Raw genomic sequence first — 20282 nt, 5'->3', positions numbered from 1 at the left:
TGCGGTATGGGCTTTGCTCATTGTTGAAGGCCGTACGGTGACCTATAGTTGTTAATGTCTGTGTCATTTTGGTCTCTTGTGGAGAGTTGTCTCATTGGCAATCATACCACATCTTCTTTTTTATATTGTCTGTTAGTCTGGTTTTCTGGATAGGTAATCCTCTTATATATTAGCAATCATTCCACATCTATTATAATTTTATTATCTACATGACTTCAAAATATAGTTATTATGCATTTGATTAAAGACAATGAAAGAAATATTCCGATATTAAAAATAAAAACAGTAAGGGGATATCTGGCAAGGGTAAAATTCCCCGCAGGTCGATGGTCACTTGCAAAATTTTCAAATCTGACAACACATTTTGCAGTAAAGGCCTTTGATACATGTATATATCAATTTTTAATACACTTTGATTAAAGGCTTATTAAAAATTGAAACAGGAAGAGGAGAGCTGAAACAGTTTGAACTGATGTTGATGTGCAGGTCAAAGTCTATCTCCTGTAGAATTTTCAGAAAGATCAGACGACCCATGTCCTTGAATGCCACATAATAATTTCTACAAATAAGCAAACATAACTTATAGCAAACAAGAATGTGTCCTCAGTACACGAATGCCCCACTCGCACTATCATTTTCTATGTTCAGTGAACCGTGAAATTGGGGTAAAATCTCTAATTTGGCATTAAAATTACAAAGATCATATCATAGGGAACATGTGTACCAAGTTTGAAGTCGAATGGACTTCAACTTCATCAAAAACTACCTCGACCAAAAACTTTAATCTGAAGCGGGACAGACGGACGAACGAACGAACGAACGAACGAACGGACGAACGAACGAACGGACGCACAGACCAGAAAACATAATGCCCCTCTACTATCGTAGGTGGGGCATAAAAATAAGTTCATGTTTTTTCAGTAGACATATGACAAATATTTTGATAAATATAGATACATATGGATAGGTTATTTGATTCAGTGAAACATTTTATGAAAGTTGAAGATACCATATGCATCCCTCCAATATTTGTGTTATGCTTAAAATATTCCTAGTAAAAGTAAAAACATTTAGGTACACAATTGAAGTAGTAACCAACCATACAATTTCATGCTCAACTTCTAGTCCCAAAAGATCACAAGAATTGTTTGATTGTTTGATTGTTGGTTGCTCAACATCCAGTGCGGGCAGTGGCGTAGCTTCCATTGAGGCAATGAGGCAACTGCCTCACTAGTTTTTTTTGGCAAAAAAAAAAAAAAAATATGAAATATTTTCATGTACTTGACACTTAGTTTTATTTCAAATAAGAAAATACTAGATCATCGTCTTTTTCTGTGAAGCTTTTTTACGGAAACATACATTGTCGCCCGTCATTGGTATTATAAATTTGTAAAAAGTTGTTGACGATCCAAAATTGGAAATCATGGACAAATATCTTATTAAAAAAAAAAGACAGTCACTGCAGAATCCACGGATAATATGGATCCGGGTAAATTAATATATAATAGATCTTTAGTATCATGACAGCATTATATCCGATTTATTGAGGAGGATATGCCAGACTCTCCAGGGTTTGTTAGAGAACTTGAACGGTGGAAAATGTTCTGTTCCGGACTCCAAAACAGAGATAAAGATACCGGTAATCAGTCTTTGGAAACGGCAATTCAACTTGCAGACCCCAATTATTATCCCAATGTTCATGCAGTATTTAGAGTGCTGCTCACAATGCCTGTAGGATCCGTGCCCTGTGAGAGGTCTTTCTCTGCGATGAGACGATTAAAACATTGGAGCAGATCTACGATGACCGAAGACCGACTTTCTGGACTGGCTAGTCTCTTCATACATAGAGATATCACCGTTTGTAGAGAGAAGATTATGAGAAAATTTGATGAAACCAAAAAACGTCGCCTCGGACCATTACATTTCTAACATTAATGATAATTTGATAACTACATGTACTTGTACACAGGTGTTAACTTATTAAAATTGCAAAAAATAGTACACTGTCATATTATTTACATGTGAAAAGAGAATCCCATACAATGCATAAGAGGTATACTTTCGAGACGAATACACTATTTATTTAATATTTAGTACTTGTCATCCCAAAAGACAGTGTTGTATCAAGACTAACTTTCCTCATATAGATATGTTGCGATATGGCGATATGGCATTAGGTTGTGATCACAAATCATACATTTAAATCCAGGAAAACGCGTTTCAGGCCCTAAAACACCCCTAAAAAAATTTTCGCATCGCTCCGCTCGGCTCAAATTTTTTGCCTCACTATATATAAGACCCAAGCTACGCCCCTCTGGACTGCCAAATATTTCATGCATATTCAAGACGAGAACAAATTAACAGTAAATGCTATAGGTATGTAATATATGTTGTATTTTATCAGACAGTGAACATTTTTGGAAGTAGCTGTTTCTGGTACGATAAAGTCATACCTTTCTGGAATATCAAAATTCCTTATATAACATTGACATACTTTATTTACAAATAATACATGAACGCAAAAACCCTGTCAAATAATAAATACACGGATAAACAGTGTTATACGGAATTTCTCGTCTTTTAGAAATAGTATATTTTACATGTTTTATGCTGATCACAGTACAATAGCGACGATATAAGACAATAAATCTCGAAAGCAACTTATTTTAAAACTGAAGTAAGCTGTCCGCGCAAATGTGCCAATCGTTATGAAAGAGAAACTCATCATTTGTGTACATAATGTCAGTACATTGATAGTAACATACACAAATTCTTTAACTTTTCTTTTTTAAAAAGTGTTAAAGCATTGATATTGTATAGTTTTGTTTATTGTCTGACTATGCCCTTGCCTGGCTGATATATTAATTGGACTGGTCCTTTTGAGGTGAACTTTTCTTCTTTTTGGGTGATTTAATATCGATCTCTACATTGCCTCCTGTTAATCGGATACCTGATAAAATAGAGAGAAAAAATAACCTTGATTAAATCTTTTATTACGAATAACGATCTATCTTGACACAAAACACATATGTATGTTCGATATATCTATATTATGTGAAAAGTCTATGACTTTATTAGTACACTGTTAATTTCTCAAAACGTGTATCTAACAAGAATGTGTCCCAAGTACACGAATGCCCCACTCGCACGATCATTTTCTATGTTCAGTGGACCGTGAAATTGGGATAAACCCTCTAATTTGGCATTAAAATTAAAAAAATCATATCATAGGGAACATGTATACTAAGTGAAGTCGATAGGACTTCAACTTCATCAAAAACTACCTTGACCAAAAACTTTTACCTGAAGCGGGACAGACGGACGAACGAATGGACGGACTAACTGACGCACAGACCAGAAAACATAATACCCTTCTACTATCGTAGGTGGGGCATAAAAAGAAATCTGTGTGCTTGTTCCTACTGTTATATAACAAACAAGAATGTGTCGATAGTACACGGATGCCCCACTCGCACTATCATTTTCTATGTTAGGTAGACCGTGAAATTGGGGTAAAAACTCTAATTTGGCATTAAAACTAGAAAGATCAAATCAAAGGGAACATGTGTACTAAGTTTAAAGTTGATTGGACTTCAACATCATCAAAAACTACCTTGACCAAAAAACTTTAACCTGAACATGGACACACGGACGACAAACGAAGGGACGCACAGACCAGAACAATTTATGTCCCTCTACTATCGTAGGTGGGGCATACACAAGATATATATTTGCAAAGAAAGATGTACGTTTGTTAATCTTTTTAACATAATTCGCAAGTTTTCTCGTTTTAGGAATGTTTTAAATTTTGTCACGGCGGGACCTTGTATACCTGATATATGGTATGTGATTTGGTCATAGTTCTCAACATTCTCGTCCTTTGTTCTCTTGTGGATAGTTCTCTTATTGGCAATCCTACCATACTTTATATATTTTTATAAGATTTTGTACGAACATTTCCATGTAAGGTACATGTACCACGCTAACATACATGTGCAAGTTTTGATGAGTTGAATGCACGCATGTAGCTGGAGATTTTGCGAGAAAATTCGAGCAAAACGTTGAAAATTTAACATATTGTCCGAATTAATACAACGAAACCACCACGCATTGACAGACAGTTTATTCCAGCAGAACAAAAAAAAATCGTGAACAGTTTTCCCAGTGGTGTTTTTTTAACACTAAATACATGCTGTATGCATATTTCTTTTCTCACAAGCATTTTGTGTTTAGATTTATAATATCGATATCATTTACCAACTTAAAAGTCGCATTCCGTAACATTTTAACAGGAAATCACCCAAAAACACTTCAATATATTCTTACAAGCTGCGATACAGCATACTTTACTCCAAATATATTATATGGCGTCACATCTGATTTGGTTAATGTGGTACATTTGTACTTATATTAGGCCGTTCGTTTTTCTCGTTAGATGTGTTTTCGCTGTTTTGTCGGGGCCTTATAGCTGACCATGCCATGATGCGGTAAGGGCTTTGCTCTTTGTTGATGGCCATACGGTAATCAATAGTTGTTAATTTCTGTGTCATTTGTTCTCTTGTGGAGAGTTGTCTCATTGGCAATCACACCTCATCTTTTTTTTACATTAACCAAATAACATAAATATTTGTCAGTTGATTGACAGATATTTTATAAACCTACTCTACCTCTATTGGTTTGTTGAACCTCCATAGGACCAATCTGCTCAATAGCAATAGTATTATCTTCATGTTGTATATGAACTGTACCGTTACCGTCCCCGGGAAAGCGTATACTAGGTGTTCGCCTCTTTTTCTTTTTGTTTCGTTTCTTTTTCAGTTCAGAATATTGCTAATACATAACGTAAAAAATATCTATGTTAAAGGTTTGGAATTAGAAATTATGTTTACTTGTATTGATATTTTAATTTCACCTATCGGTCCATGTTTATAATTAGGCATAGTTTATAAGTCTGGTTTACTTGTGTGCATATACATATATATTCTCTTAGTCTTTTCTCGTTTTTGTATATAGAAGACTGTTGGTTTTTCCGTTTGAATAGTTTAACACTTGTAATTTTGGGACTCTTTATAGCTTGCTGTTCGGTGTGAACCAAGGCTACGTGTCGAAGGCCGTACCTTGACCTACAATTGTTTACTTTTATAAATTGTTACTTGGATTGAGAGTTGTCTCATTTGCCACATCTTTCTTTTATCTATATAACTTCTATTGATTTATGTTCTTTTGGGTTAAAAATATTTAATGTTGATTAACGTTGATGTTGTATGATTTAAGACATTTTAAATCAACCATATCAATCATATTAATATATTCAAATAGATAGAAATATGAGTTTATACTCTGTGTTGAAGACCACCGTACTCAGACATGTATAGTTTACTTTTACAAATTGTGACTTAGACGGAGAGGTGTCCCATGGGACATATCACATATACTTATATCTATATATGTGAGTAAGAATTTTCTTTCTTGATTGCTATAAAGAATTTTAAAGCCAGGTATGTTTAAAGAATCGAAATAATATTCGACGTATAATTGCAGAAGTGATCAAAACATACTTTTGATTTTTGTGAAATCATGTTACGTATCTAAACAACGATTTTGTTATAACAAAATGTAACAATCTTCTTAAATATTTTCTTGGTGTGAATTATAATTTTATAAAACGATTTCTTACATCAGGGGCCAATGGACCGCTATGTCCACTATTCAATGCATCATCGTTGGCGGTTTTAGAACGTAATAAATCATTTGAATGAGGTGAACTCTCTGTGATGGGTTGGGTCCTTGTAACCAATGGAGTGTCGGGTCCACTGATGACCCCTCTCTGCTGTGATATCTGTTGTGTTAGATTTTCACTTAATCTATTCATTTCATCACGGAGTGACTGTATTTCTTTGTTATTCTCAATAATTTCACTAGAAGCGACATCGTGTTTGCCACCGCTCGCTTCTACTTCTTCCTCCAGCAGTTTCTAAAAAGTAAAGTAATTCTTATTATACATCTGTATGTATTTGCATGTCCAGTGGCACATATTTCATGCATACTTATATGAAGTGATAACAGTTAACAAGTTATTACAAATGGTTCAATGTTATTCAAATACCTGATTTGGGATGTATTCATCACTCCTATCTTCAAACATTCTTAAGCGTTCATTGCACTCTTGAATTTGATTTCTCAGTCTCTGCATCTTTCTCTGTCGTTTTCTTTCTGCCTTCTCCGAGTCTTCTGTAGTTTTATTGATTTCTTCTTTAAATTCATTGCTTTGTTGGGCCATTCTTTCTGTAATATCCTGTTGAAAGGTCATAACCTCTTCTCGTACTTGGTTTATATTATTGTTTGTATGCTCAGTCAAGTCTCTTCTCATTTCACTCATTTTACCATGCATGAAGGTTTCCACTATGGCTTGGTTGATATTCTAGAAAACAAATATGGAATTGAAAAGCATATAATTCGATTAACACCACGGTTTAATTAGAAAATAGATCCAGCATCAGCGTGGATTATTGGTAATCTTACTTTTTACACATACAAGAACAGTATCAGTTAAAAAGTAGACCGTGTATATTTCATGTAGGGCTATGGTTGGCATAGCTTATTCTAGTTACTAGTAGTAGTGGTGTTACGTCCCTTAATAGTGAAGACAATCTAGCTGTTTATAAAAAAAGGTAAAGGTCAGTCGTACACCAATGGTTTTCTACTAAGTCACATATGTTGTTCAATGTTTTAAAATTTAAAATATGCTCTGAATATTATTTTTCTATCTGATTCTTCGACTGTATAGCAAGCATCAGCGAGGAGTTTTATAGGTAACTATGTACACGTGACGAAATGCATGTAAATTATTAAGTTTAAAAAAATCTTGACAATCGTGCTTTATTTTTATTGCCGAATAATTACTTTGGAACATCGTGTTCCCGGTAAACGAGGTTGAGGGGTCGATTGATCTCTCACAAACATTTGATTTTGTAGATGTCCAAAATCAGTAGCCAGTTTGAATTAAAATTGGGCGCGAACGTGTAGAGTGCGAACGGACCTTGGGTGCGAACGTGCGAGGTGCGAACGTGTAGGGTGCGAAAATGTATTGGGCGCGAACGGACCTGATATCGGTTATAGTAATAATTATGGTTTGGTTTGCTCATTGTTGAAGGTGTTATGTTATCTATAGTTGCATTAATAACCTTCATTTAGACTCTGTGGTCACCAGCCCAGTAGTCAGCACTTCTGTGTTGACATGGATTAGTATGGAACGCCATAGCTGTCTTATGTGTCTTTTTTTTATTATAATAAGGTGGGTTTTTATTATACGAAGGTGCTTTTCTATTATACGAAGGTGGTTTTCTATTATACGAAGGTGGTTTTTTATTATACGAAGGTGGTTTTCTATTAAACGTTGGGGGTTTTCTATTATACGAAGGAGGTTTTCTATTATACGATGGTGGTTTTCTATTATACGATGGTGGTTTTCTATTATACGATGGGGGTTTTCTTTTATACGAAGGTGCTTTTCTATTATACGAAGGTGCTTTTCTTTTATGTGGATGAGCTTTTCTATTATGTGGATGTGGTTCCCGTGATTAACCGGAAGTGTGGCGTGTCACATGATTTGAAAACAGGGACGGGTCAATTGCTAATAAGATGTGGAAAACTAATTTGGACTGTTTGACCAAAGAAGATCTATAACGAATACTCAAGGCCTCCGTCCTATTAGATAAACCATGAACAATAATTTGCTTTCTCAAGACAGATTGGTTCGGACGCTATTTATAAGTTTTAATTAATAGTAATAATCGATAGATATTTTCTTTACATATTCTGACTACCTCTATGTCATTTTTTGAGATTTCTTGATGACTTGAGATTTCTTCACCATTAAATTGTGATTTAAGAGCAATGTCACCATTGTCTGTAACAGAAATATGTTAGAGGATACAAATAAATTAGAGGATACACTGAAATTAATCAAATATTTTTTTTTAGGTTTTCTAGTTTTCCAAAAATAGAGATCGGGAAATCCGTAATGGAAAACGAACCAACATGGAATTAAATAAGTATTTGAAACTATGCAAATCATATCAAGTTATTACTGCATATCATATAAAGTTATGCTGCATATCATATTTGTTTTAAACATAAACTTTGGAGCTAGATTTATTGTTTGGATTGTTTACATTTTTCATTTCGCATTGTTCTCATATTTGAAACTTAATGCTGTATACTACAGATGGAAAAAAAATCACGATTTTTTTGTAATTGTTGTCTTATGAATATTTTTGCTCATAAGGTAAGAGTTGCCAGAAACAGATAATCAATTTGTTAAATATAATAACATGGTGACTATTTATTTCATTGTTTTTTATCTTACCAGAAGAAGGGACATCATTTCCTGATACATCATGTGAGTTTATCATAGCTCCATTCTTTTTAACTTCATTACTTGTACCGATGTCTTCGTCTTCAATTGATTTGCATGACTGAATGTCTGCATTATGACTGTTTGACTTAGAATTTGAATCTATTTCTGGATTATCATTCTCCTGGTTGTCTACAGAAGAACTGATTGATACTTCATCTGACTTTCTTGTATTCTGTTCTTCATTTTCTTTAGACAGTTCTGCATCACTATTTTCATCATCTGGTGTATAGCCGTTATTTTGGTCATTTTCAATTTCATTTTTCTTACTGGCATCACATGCTTCATTTTCTATATGAAGATTAACTTTATTGTGTTGTAGACAATTGGAATAGTCCGTACTAAAATGTCTGTCTTCTCCTTCTGTATACTCATTCTCAATGTAGTTCTTATCATCTTCCGCTGGTGTAGTTTTTGTCTTTCGATTGCTTAACAGATGAAGAAAGGAAAATTTCCTTTTGTTATTTAACATTTCCCATTTAATTAATTATGCGAGTTAAATTTATTATTATCCTTATTTGATAATTTGAAAGTTTCTCACTTTATTAATTTTGTTTTGGTTAACGTTTATATTGCTTAGTATTGAAAATAAATGATGAATACATCATACTAAAACGGTAGCTACTAAATTGCCACAGTCTTTACAATATTTTTATATGTACTACATATATCAATTTGAAGAAAGGTTGGAGATTTCCAAATACAAATGCAACTACTAGGGCTTTATATTTTCTGTAGTCCCGTTTGTTTTGGTGTTCACAGTATTATGTATATTTTTCTTTTCAAACTAAGGATCATAACCGTAATTTTGGTCATACAGTTCTATGCTTGTTTCGGTACTTGTACATCATTGGCGTCTCAAATATCTGGATTTGTGCGTTCCTGATGAGGAGAATACAACAAATACACTTCGGACGGATACATTTTATAAAGTATAATTTTCAATCTGTTACGACAATATAAATACACAAGTACATTTAATTGACATCATATATTTATAGTTTGTACTTTGTTATCAGTGTTGTTCTAAAAATGTTTGTTAGCTACTTACTATTTTCTATAACATATAAATATCAATATCAGCACAATCACAATCACAAATATACTAGCTACAGATATCACGATTACAGTTATGGTCTGGTTGCCATCACTAGCTGGATTGTCTGAATGTTTAAAGTTGCTTGTCTGAAAACCAGATAAAATGATTGTTCTCTATGATGACAGTATACATGTTATATGTTTTTTCATTTATTTTTATATGTTCACCAAGGACACATTTTAAGTTTGTTTAATGATAAATAAACCATCGAGCTTTCATCGTCATTGATAAAGCATGTTTTCATACATGTTGTAATATATGTAGGCTTTACCAAATCTATAATAACATTAAGGCTACCGATGTCACTACATTGAATGCGCATACATGTATCAACCGTCAATATCGTTTCTCATATGACCGAGGCCAATGTTTTCAATATTCAACCCCTAAAGACGTCCAGAAACTGATTAAGCCCGAAAAGACTAAAAATATAGCAAACAACTCAGGCAAAAGTGTTCAAATTTCATCAATCGATTACGAAAATACAAATCAAGGTGGTAACAACAAAATGAGAAAAACACATGATATGTAAGTTGTGCAATCCTACAACCAGGATAAATTTGAACGTTAAACATGAAAAAACATTCATTTGCAACACTAAATGTGTAATCTTATGGTATATCTTAAATCTACATATAAAATCCTATTGAAAAGCAATATTGTTAAAAGTGATAAAATTTTAGATTTCCATGTGAAACACAGTTTTAAATAAAATATTATCAAAATGCTCGATGAATAATGAAACATTTTTTAAATTTTCTTACGATAGCTATATAGTTAATGATAAATTCATAAATCTACCAGGAGAAAAAATAGAAACAAGAGCTTTATCTAGTAATCTAAATTATTTAGATAAATTCATCACAGATTTCAGGACGCTTAAACAAATAAAAGTTAAAAAGGAAAATTATAGTACGAAGTTGAAGAGCTTTGAGGACCAACAATTCATAAAATTTTGCCAAAGACATCTAAAGTAATCTACTCCTAGGTTAGAAAAGCCTATTATGTAAAAAAAAAAATAATAAGTTTTGCAAACATTTAATTTATAATTATGCCCATATCAAATATAATTCATGTTTACAAAGAAGTGCTGACTACAAGTAGTAACTTACAGACTTATTAAAATTATTTATAGTTCTATTGTTTGTTACAGTGAACGTTAAGAAGGACGTCGACAATAATGTTGATAATGTTGTTAGTGGACTGCTACTAATAATCGACGTGGAGACCGTTTCAGTGGGTACAGTGGTCATACTTATCGATGTGGAAACCATTTCAGTTGGTACAGTGGTCGTAATAACCGACGTGGAGACCATTTCTGTGGGTTCTAAGGTTGAGAGTCCTATTAAAATATTTATTTCAGGTTTAAACAAACTGTTATCAAAAAATATTATCAAATTTTGTCCATTTATTGTTTTTCGATGCGTTCTGTTTCGCTCCAATAACTATTCGATATCAGAGTTGTCTATTTCAATTTGAAGTATCTTTTTTTTTTTAAATAGATTTACGAAATACAACAGATGGTTATTATTTTTGTCTCTAAGATCTCATTTACTCTCTGTAAGTTGAAAATATTTGATATTATCTGTTTAATTGTTTGGAAACTATAATTTTTGACATCTACTTTCAACTGAATAGTTGACTCTATACCAAAGATCTCCGTTCATTCATGACCATGGATCGCTTTTAATATGTTCGCCTTATAAAGGTTTTCAATAAATCATGGAAGTACTATACTTAAACTCTTGCTTTAACTCGATGTTGGTATATTTCATTCATTGGTAATACTAAACAAACGATAATATATCAGTATCATTTATAAAATACTAGCTACCATTGTGCTGAAAACAATTCTTGTTTTTGAGCTTTAACTCACCACATATCTCACAGTTTTGACCGCCACATGTAGATGTTGTACATTCTACTTCAATTAAAATTTCAAATCTGTAAATATAGCAACTCAAGTACAAGTAGATCGTGTTTTAGGTAAACGTTATGGTAAAAATCTTACAAGTGTGAGAAACATTTCGTAAAATTAAAGTGTTGTGCCAAAAAACGACTATTTCTGTACTGGCCATGGTTAAGATTCTCAATCGGCTGCACAAATTAAAAAAAAAAAAACAAAAAAAAAAACAACGAAAAAACACCCACCATATTTATTTTATATAATATACTGTTATATGTTCATGTTTATTGTTTTTTGTTCTTGTTTTGTGCCTAAACTAACATGTACATTTTTAATATCTGTTTCGTGTTTGTATGTATGAATTATTTACAATGGAAAACCAACTTTGCCAGATTTATTTAATGTTGTATTTTAAGCATGTTAAGAAAAAAATACTGCTGCCAAAAATCGAAATTTCAAGGATTTTTTTTCGGTTTTTTTTTGCTTTTGCTTTTGCTTTTGTTTTTGCTTTTTTATTATTATTTTCTCTTCTCTTCTGTCTTTCTCTCTGATATAAAATTCTCTCCTTATTGAATAATGTGGAAAAGATGGATACTTATAGATTATCGTTGATCATCTCAACGAGATTGATTTTCTCGCTTGAGCTGGTACAGCGAAAGTGAGAAAAGCAATCGAGTTGAGATGACCAATGATAATCTGTTTATCGCTATTTTACCTATGACGACGTTGTCAAATTCATGTCAATTTCGTTAGCAACGCCACGTGGCCTCCTTAGTTTCTAGCGATAATTTTTCCATCTCAAGTGAGAAGCATGATATGAAAATTATCACAAAAAAAGATCAAAAGAAAAATGCACAAAATAGCGATAAATAATAATACATTGTATATAATTTATATTACTAACAACTACTAACTAGTTTCTATATAAATATACAATCTAATGTTTAACGAGGCCAGGATGAGGTACCGGTACTTTCTGTATCAAACTAACAAATGTAAAAGTTTTCAATAAAGTAGCTGAACTGTTGGTCTGAGCCTTCAATTTGGTTTAAGTTCAGTTTTTTAGTCAAACAGAACTGTTGTTGGACTAAAACCTAGTTAAATAACTATATACAGCTATTTATCTCGATGTAGAGTTAGTATGAAGACAACATCAATTTTGACTTTTTTTATATTGTATTTACTATTAAGTTTTAAATGATAAATTTTTAACCAGTGTGTACATCTTCGCAAACCTTACTGATAAATTTCATCTGTGCTGGTTGTATTTACTCTAAATCCATTTGATGTTAATATTCTTGTTGTTTCGCATGAAGTTGCCGTTGGATGAAGTGAAGTTGCTGGTGTCGGTGTGATTCCTACTATTATATCTTTAATACGAGACATCTGTGAATATACATACAAATATCTATTGATTTTATTGTTGTAAATGCATCTATGAAGAACATTTCTCATTTCCAGTTATTTGATGTAGTCAATGTCTTCAAATTCAACAAAAGTAAAAAATAAATCAATGACAAGATAATTTTTTCTTTCATTTTGCTGGGGGTTAGGGTAATATAAAGTGTTTTTGCTTGCTTAGACCAAGGCCATGAAGGTTATGGAAATGAATTAAATTCATTCGTGAAATCGTTCAGGTTAGAAAAAAAGTATCACAAAACCTTAGAGTGTTCTGACAAACACAACTGAATTTTTCTCCACTACTTTTGGTTTCGAGCGTCAATGATGATTTGAGTTTTTCCAGAACAACACGTCACCAGCAACTCAAGCATATCATGATATCACCATCATATTTTTATATTTTATGCGCAGTTATTGATGGAGAGCAATGACAAATGCCTCATTATTGCCAATTTAAAGGCCAAAGTTTAACAAGATAATTTTTTTTATCAGGAAATGCATTAATATGTAGATACATATTTGAATAATCTGATAATGCCACACGTTATTGCCTTATGCAGACAAAAATATGAAATCCGCATTTAATTGCAAAAAAGTTTCTTAAAATATTGAATTGATTTATCTGTTACTTTATTTTTCAAATTTGTTTGTTGTATATTTCTTGATCTTGAACTAACTCTTTTACATTACAATACGATACCTCTTCAAAAAACTCATATCTTAATTTGCTCCCGCCTATAGCTTTCAGATCAGTTTTCATTATATTATGGTCAGTAGGTTCAAAACAAAATGAAGACATTCTAATGCTACATCCTATGTCGTCGTGTCTGTTTAAAAACAAAAGTTAAGCACTTAGACACCATGTTAAATGAGGTATGTAAATGATACAAATATTAATATATGGGAGGTTTTTTGTCATGATGATACTAATCCAACTACCCTAATCACAGACCGTGTTAGTTTGTTTTTGAAGAAATTGGTTCACATTAAGCGCCGAATTACGACGGAATTCCCTAAAAGTAAGTCTTCCAATGACGGTTTCACGGTAGTTATTTTGTTTAATATACAATTCAATTTATAGGATCACAGACCGTGAAAGCTACAACAATTTAATGTTGCAGCAGATCATGTTTTAGATTGTTTTACTTAAAAGATCCAATGACTGACAGAGTTACCTTACTATAATACATTGACTTAATGAAAATACATGTAGCTCATTTTACAGTACTTACTTATTATTATAGCAAATTTGAAGGTATTTATCTATACATCTATTATCACCATTTTCAGTACAATTTGATTTCAAAACTTCAACAACTACATTCTTAATGTTGCCCTGTGTACAAACGTCCTTCACCTGTAAATGTATGATTTAAAATGTAAAATGATGACTATTTAAATAAATCTTTCAACTGACAATTTGGTAACAAACATTGTATATTTCAATTGTAAACAGTGTTGTGTAAAATCAAATTGGAATACAAATGATCTATGGTAGGATATTCGCTGCTGAAAATGGAAATATGTTTTTTTGGGGAATAACATGAAGTGTGTATTTCATTGCAAAATAAATGTAAAAAATCTTATCATATCACTAGGCTTATACACACCAAACCCGCGTTTCGTCTACTTATTATTAATCAGTGATGCTCGAGTCAGAACAGTTGCACATCCAAATCAATTACGCAATTGAAAATCGTCATAACTTAGCAAAGCCCTAAGCAATTATAAATTTATCTTGTAATCGACTTTCCTCTATACAAATACAGGTTGAAAGGAACACGACGCAATACACCTATATTGTACTTATAAGTCTTCAGGTATTTTACTTCTACTGTGATCGAACGGTTATGTTATAATGAGCATGTACATGCACAAGTGATGCAGTTAATTTTTTTGTCCTCATCGCAGTCCGCGTTTTAGTCAAATGACGATTACATTAAAAACAAATTCAACGATAAAAAAAAATACAAGTTCAATAGTAAATTGCTCGACGCGCCTCGTCTTTCTTTCAATTTCTAAAGTTCGTCAAATAAAATTTTCGTTTTACTATACTGTACGAATATTGTATAAGTATGTTCGGTCGCATTTGGGCTATATTAATTTGAGAGAGTATTTCTGTATATCAATTGTAAACATGAATACTTGTGTACAGGTTTAGTGAACCGTGCAATTGAAATCGAAATCATAATTTGGCGTGTAATTTCAAAAGTACACCTCACTGTTACTAAGTTTCAAGTTGATGTTACCAAAACTTCATGGTAATCTACCGCAACCAAAATATTTAACCTGTTACAGGACGGACTTAGTATAATGGACTTGCGGCTCGAGGGACAAAGAGATAAACAACATATGGCCAAACAAATATCCTAAGCGAGGCGTAAATACTCAATGCTGATAACGGAGCGCTTTATGAAGGATCCTTCTTTATACGTTAATGAAATAATGTATACAGTTAGATCTCATTGAACTGTATCTGAATATACATGGAACATTTATACATATAGATAAACAAGCAATTATCCAATCCTAGAAATTATATATAAATGTACTATATAAACGGAAAAAAAGAGGAGCAAAAGTTTTATTTGGCGAAATTTTATACATAAAATTAAAAAAAACACACTTCTATTTAGTTACCATTAGGAGAAAGAAAAATAACAAAAATGTCAAACTCCAAGGAAAATTTGAAACTGAAATTCCTTAGGCAAACGGCAAAATCTAAAGATTGTACTTTGGTAATTAACAAATCCTAGAAAAGATATATAAATTTACTAAATAAACGGACACAAAGGGAAGCAAAAGTTTTTGATTTGGCGAAATTTTATACATAGAATTAAAAACACACTTCTGTTTAGTTTGCCATTAGGAGAAAGTAAAATAACAAAAATGTAAAAATCCAAGGAAAATTTGAACTAAACGTCCCTAAGCAAACGACAAAATCTAAAGATTGTGCTATGGTATTAAAGTAAGATGGTACCAAACTTATCAATATGTCTGTGAATATCAGGAAAAGTTGACTTACTAAAAAGTATAAGAGAAGAGGCAGTAGATACATGAAAGTAGGCAGATGTCTCATGGTGATGGTGACAACGTCATCATCACAAGTCTTCAACTTATTGACAAAATAATATCTGAAATATAAGCAGGGATTATTTTGTATGAACATCTTTTATTAATGGAAATGTCAAATTTAATAATATAGCAAGTAATGGCTATCAGATCTCGGATACTGGTAATAAAAAGAAACAATTGTATATGCATAGGAAATAATCGAGTTTAACCAAATTCAAATATAACTTTGAAAATTAAGTTTTAAAATAGTTATTTTTACTTACCACATACATGTAGCAACGTACTTACACTACTAACGTACGTTTAATGGGTAATATATTTCGAAGTTGGATTTTTACAACAAAAAAGATCTTCTATTTACTACAATGGATGCTGCAGGAGAATATAAAGAGTGTCACGTAAATTTGATTATAATAAAACTCTCTCTTTGAATGGCTTCCGTCACGACACAAAATCAATTTAAATTCATAAATGTTAGGCCAATGCTATATCCTTTAAATAATTGAAAAGAGAAGACATATTGTAATCTATTAAAATTGTGTTAAGAATTAAACTAAATTTAAAAAAAAACCATGAATACCTAAGTAATCACTGGAAGAATATATTATAAAAGAAGTGAACAATCTTCTTTAAAAAAAATACGTTAAACTAATTGATATGTGTACAAGAATTTAAAAAGTAAATTATTACATCTTCAAAAGTGGTTACAATAATTTTATTAATTCTTAGTAATTGCGCCTAAGACGAATAAAGTATCTAGAGTATAGCTTACCATATCATTTATGTTATCCATTGGTACCCGCCTCGAAACATACATGTAGGAATATACATGCTCACATATAACCATAAAAACCCCAATCACTATGTACATTTACACAGAAAATAAATATGCAACTGGCATTCAAATTAATTACGAAGTCAAATTGATAAAAGTATAATGTTTTTCACCTTATCTGGGTTATTTCCAAAAACTAAGCGCCTCAATTTACCTATTTGGTATGTATAAAGGGTGTGTACTGATATATTTATTATTTTCATTTGATCCGCATACAGGAAATACAATAAACAAAAGAAATCGTCCAAGACGTTATCAATTTTGATTTGCGTTGATCATTTTTTGTTACCAACTACTCTCTGATAGGCTTTACGAATTGCTTTTGTTGGTTTTGTTAACAGGGTATGCGTTGTTTGCCGATTAGACAGAATTCTAATCGTTATAGGGAAATTGATCAATACGTTATAAAATTGGTCCTTCCGAAGATTTTTGTTTATTTACTTTAGACCAAAAATATCAGGAATAAGGTGATACTGGACGAACTAACTGTTGGGTTGCTCATATTTTCTCTTGATTTTCTCTTCTGTTGATACTATAATCGCCGACACCTTATTACTAATCATTACACAAGAATGATGTTTGTAGACTGTTTGAGGTATCTTTTGCCCCTCATTGAATAGTTGACACATTGAAGATGCATTTACAGTATGGTCAAATAATCAGATAAAGAAATGCACCAATTGACATTACAGATTAAATTAATACTGGAACTATGAGGGTTTGGATGGGGTTAAATGATTAAATGAATAATGCCCTTAAAAAATTAAGATTAGAGAATAACGGGCAAAAAATGAAGAATAGAGAAATGCGTGGTCTAATTTTTTGAAGATTAGAGAAAAAAGGGGTTAATTTTTTGAAGATAAGAGAAAAAAGGGGTGAAAATTAAATGTTTACAGAATAACAGACACCCCCCCCCCCCCCATCCAGACCCTCAACTATAGTCCAAAAACAAGAAATAAATGTCGTTGTAACAGTTATGTATTTGTTATTTTCCTAAATTGTATATTTATGAAACATTCAAGTTTATTTTACGTAAAGAAAATAAGGTATACATGTTTTTATCAGTGTTTGTTATATAAGGTTATCTAATGCAAACGAGAACTTGTCCAGATAACATAAGTAATGGTACATACTGCGATTAAGTTAAATATTGGTAATTTATTTAAGAAAAAGTCTAGTATGTGATAATCACACTTGATTTAACATCTAAAACCTGGAGGTCAAAAGTAAAAATCCGATATCACGTTCAGATTTGAAAAAATATTGCATGTTTAAAACTTTAATAAAATACACATATGAATTGAATTCATGAAACCATTGATCTCGCTTGTAATAGCGAGATATTCATTTTAAAAGAAGAATTATGACTACCAAATGAGAGACAAAAGTACCAAAGGTGCATCCAAACTCATAGGTCAACAATAAACAACGCCATGGCTGCAAAAGAAAAAGACAAACAATTGAATTGAAGAAAACTGAAGACTGATTAACACAAACCTTATAATGAACTAGGGGTTATCTCAGGTTATGTCCGGAAGGGTAAGTGGATCCTTCTCAACATGTTGCACCCTACGTACAGTGTGTTGTCGTTCTTTTATTTCATTTAATTGTTTCATGTATTCCAAATACAGACATTTCTTTTCAATAAGATTTCTTTGTATTAACACGTTTAAACCCGCTCGTTTTTTTTTGCACCTGTCGTAAGTCAGAAAAATTATGTTCAGTGGTTTTCTTTTGTTGATAAGTTTCGTAAATGTTTCTCGCTTCTCGTTATTTATATTGATTTGACTGTTCGTGTTCCCGTTTGAATGGTTTTACTCTTGTAATTTTTGAGGCCCTTGACAGTTTACTGCTCGGCGTGAGCCAAAGATCTTTTTCACATTGCTTTAAAGTAATTTTTCTTCACACCTTTTTGCTTATATTTAGTTATTATGACCTTAGACGTAGTTATCTCTAATTAATATGAATTTATTTCTCTTTATATGTGACCTTATATGCCTTTGTGTGTTTGGAAACAAATGACGTTGCTCTGTACTTAAACATCCCGTCATTTTGTTATTGTTCTATGATCATTTTTATATTCTTGTCTTTTCAAAATACTGAACTCCAAGGAAATTCAAAAAGGAAAGTCCTCAATCAAATGTCAAAATCATTCGAATGGTTAACAACTGTCATATTCCTGACTTGGTACAAGTGACAAGTTTAGCTAGCTTTAAAACTAGATTTAATCCAACATTTTCTACATCAGAAATTGCCAATACCAATAGATGCCAGGAATATAACAGTTGGTATCCATTCGTTTGATGTGGTTGAGCTTTTGAATTTGCCATTTGATAAGGGACTTTCCGTTTTGAATTTTCTTTGTTTTAACTTTTTAAATAAACCTGTATGTTAAAATCAACATAGTACATGCATTTCCCACGAGGAATATATAATGGACGATATCATTGTTCAATCATCATTTATATAAATTCAACAGAGTCACCCGATCGTATTCTGGTATCTATGATGAGTTTCGTTCTGAGGTAATACCTGATTTCATTGTGATGCGTTATCAGTGAAACTTTTGCATCGAAATATAAATGTCACAATTTCAAAATGCTGCATTCCTGATAGATTTGGCAATTTGTAAGACCAATTTCAAAAATGAAATTACAAAAAATACCGAGGAAAATTCAAAATTATCATATGTAAAAATCAAACACATCAATTGAATGGAAAACAACGTCATAGTCCTGACTTCATAATTATAAATAAACTGTTAACAAAACTTCGAATTTTTGAAATACTAAGGATTTTCTACCTCAGGATTAGATTACCGTAGCTGTATTTGGCAAAACGTTTAGGGATTTTCGGTCCTCAATGCTCTTTAACTTCGTGCTTTATTTGTATTATTTTGATTCGAGCGGCATTGATGAGTCTTCTGTAGAAGAAACGCGCGTCCAGCGTATATAAAATTTGAATCCATCTATCTATGATTTATTTATTTGGTACAGGCTTTTCCTTGTCCAGAAAATAGTTGATTAAACCTTGTTTTCTAACTAGCAAAGCCTCTTACTTATGTAACAGCCGCATTGCATATAATTTCATTACACATTGACAACAATAAAAATACTGATATCTGTCACACGTATGTCTATAAGAATTGATTTGGTAGAAGTATAATACTTTTGGATTTTCTTATGTTAGGAGGTACACAAACGTTGCCATATCATATCATTTCTTTAATTTGTAAACATTTAGATTGATCTGAATCATTGTATCTTTTCCTTCTATCCCATACTTCACATTTGTATAGATCAATTAGATCAACAATGAGTCAACACACAATTTCTTTCTGGTAATCTACACACATTACTCAGATCAAAGTTATACATCATGTTGGCCTTTTACGATTGTCTAAAGACAGAATACATTGTATTATCATTTCGCTCTCTCCCTATAGTGAATTTTTATACAAGAAACGTTCACAAATCAAATATCTTTAACCTTGAAGCATACAAACAAAGGGTTAGGGTATGAAAAGTGTACAAACAAACACAATTTACAC

At 32.0% G+C, this 20282-nt stretch overlaps 1 protein-coding gene across 1 annotated transcript; it reads right to left on the bottom strand.

The window, feature by feature from the left end:
* Positions 1 to 2377: 2377 nt before the first annotated feature.
* LOC143075261 (uncharacterized) lies at positions 2378 to 16686 on the bottom strand. Its single transcript, XM_076250626.1, has 14 exons — positions 16670 to 16686; positions 15848 to 15956; positions 14055 to 14179; positions 13523 to 13649; positions 12662 to 12807; positions 11392 to 11459; positions 10628 to 10857; positions 9468 to 9601; positions 8369 to 8844; positions 7827 to 7909; positions 6107 to 6421; positions 5678 to 5974; positions 4668 to 4830; positions 2378 to 2950 (listed from the first exon to the last, which is right to left on the bottom strand). Exons 2-14 carry the CDS (start codon positions 15899 to 15901, stop codon positions 2862 to 2864), a joined length of 2307 nt encoding a protein of 768 aa, XP_076106741.1. The 5' UTR covers positions 15902 to 15956; positions 16670 to 16686; the 3' UTR covers positions 2378 to 2861.
* Positions 16687 to 20282: the final 3596 nt, after the last annotated feature.

This window comes from Mytilus galloprovincialis, chromosome 5 (assembly GCF_965363235.1).
Source record: "Mytilus galloprovincialis chromosome 5, xbMytGall1.hap1.1, whole genome shotgun sequence".
Taxonomy (NCBI): domain Eukaryota; kingdom Metazoa; phylum Mollusca; class Bivalvia; order Mytilida; family Mytilidae; genus Mytilus; species Mytilus galloprovincialis.
This window is presented reverse-complemented; position numbering and strand designations above follow the sequence as displayed.

Coding starts and splice junctions, on each gene's coding strand:
- LOC143075261 (XM_076250626.1), bottom strand. CDS start 15,901: ATGAGACATCTGCCTACTTTCATGTATCTACTGCCTCTTCTCTTATAC. Junction 13,650..14,054: donor CAAATTTGCTATAATAATAA/GTAAGTACTGTA, acceptor GTTTTTAAACAG/ACACGACGACATAGGATGTA. Junction 6,422..7,826: donor TCTCAAAAAATGACATAGAG/GTAGTCAGAATA, acceptor TTTGTTTTCTAG/AATATCAACCAAGCCATAGT.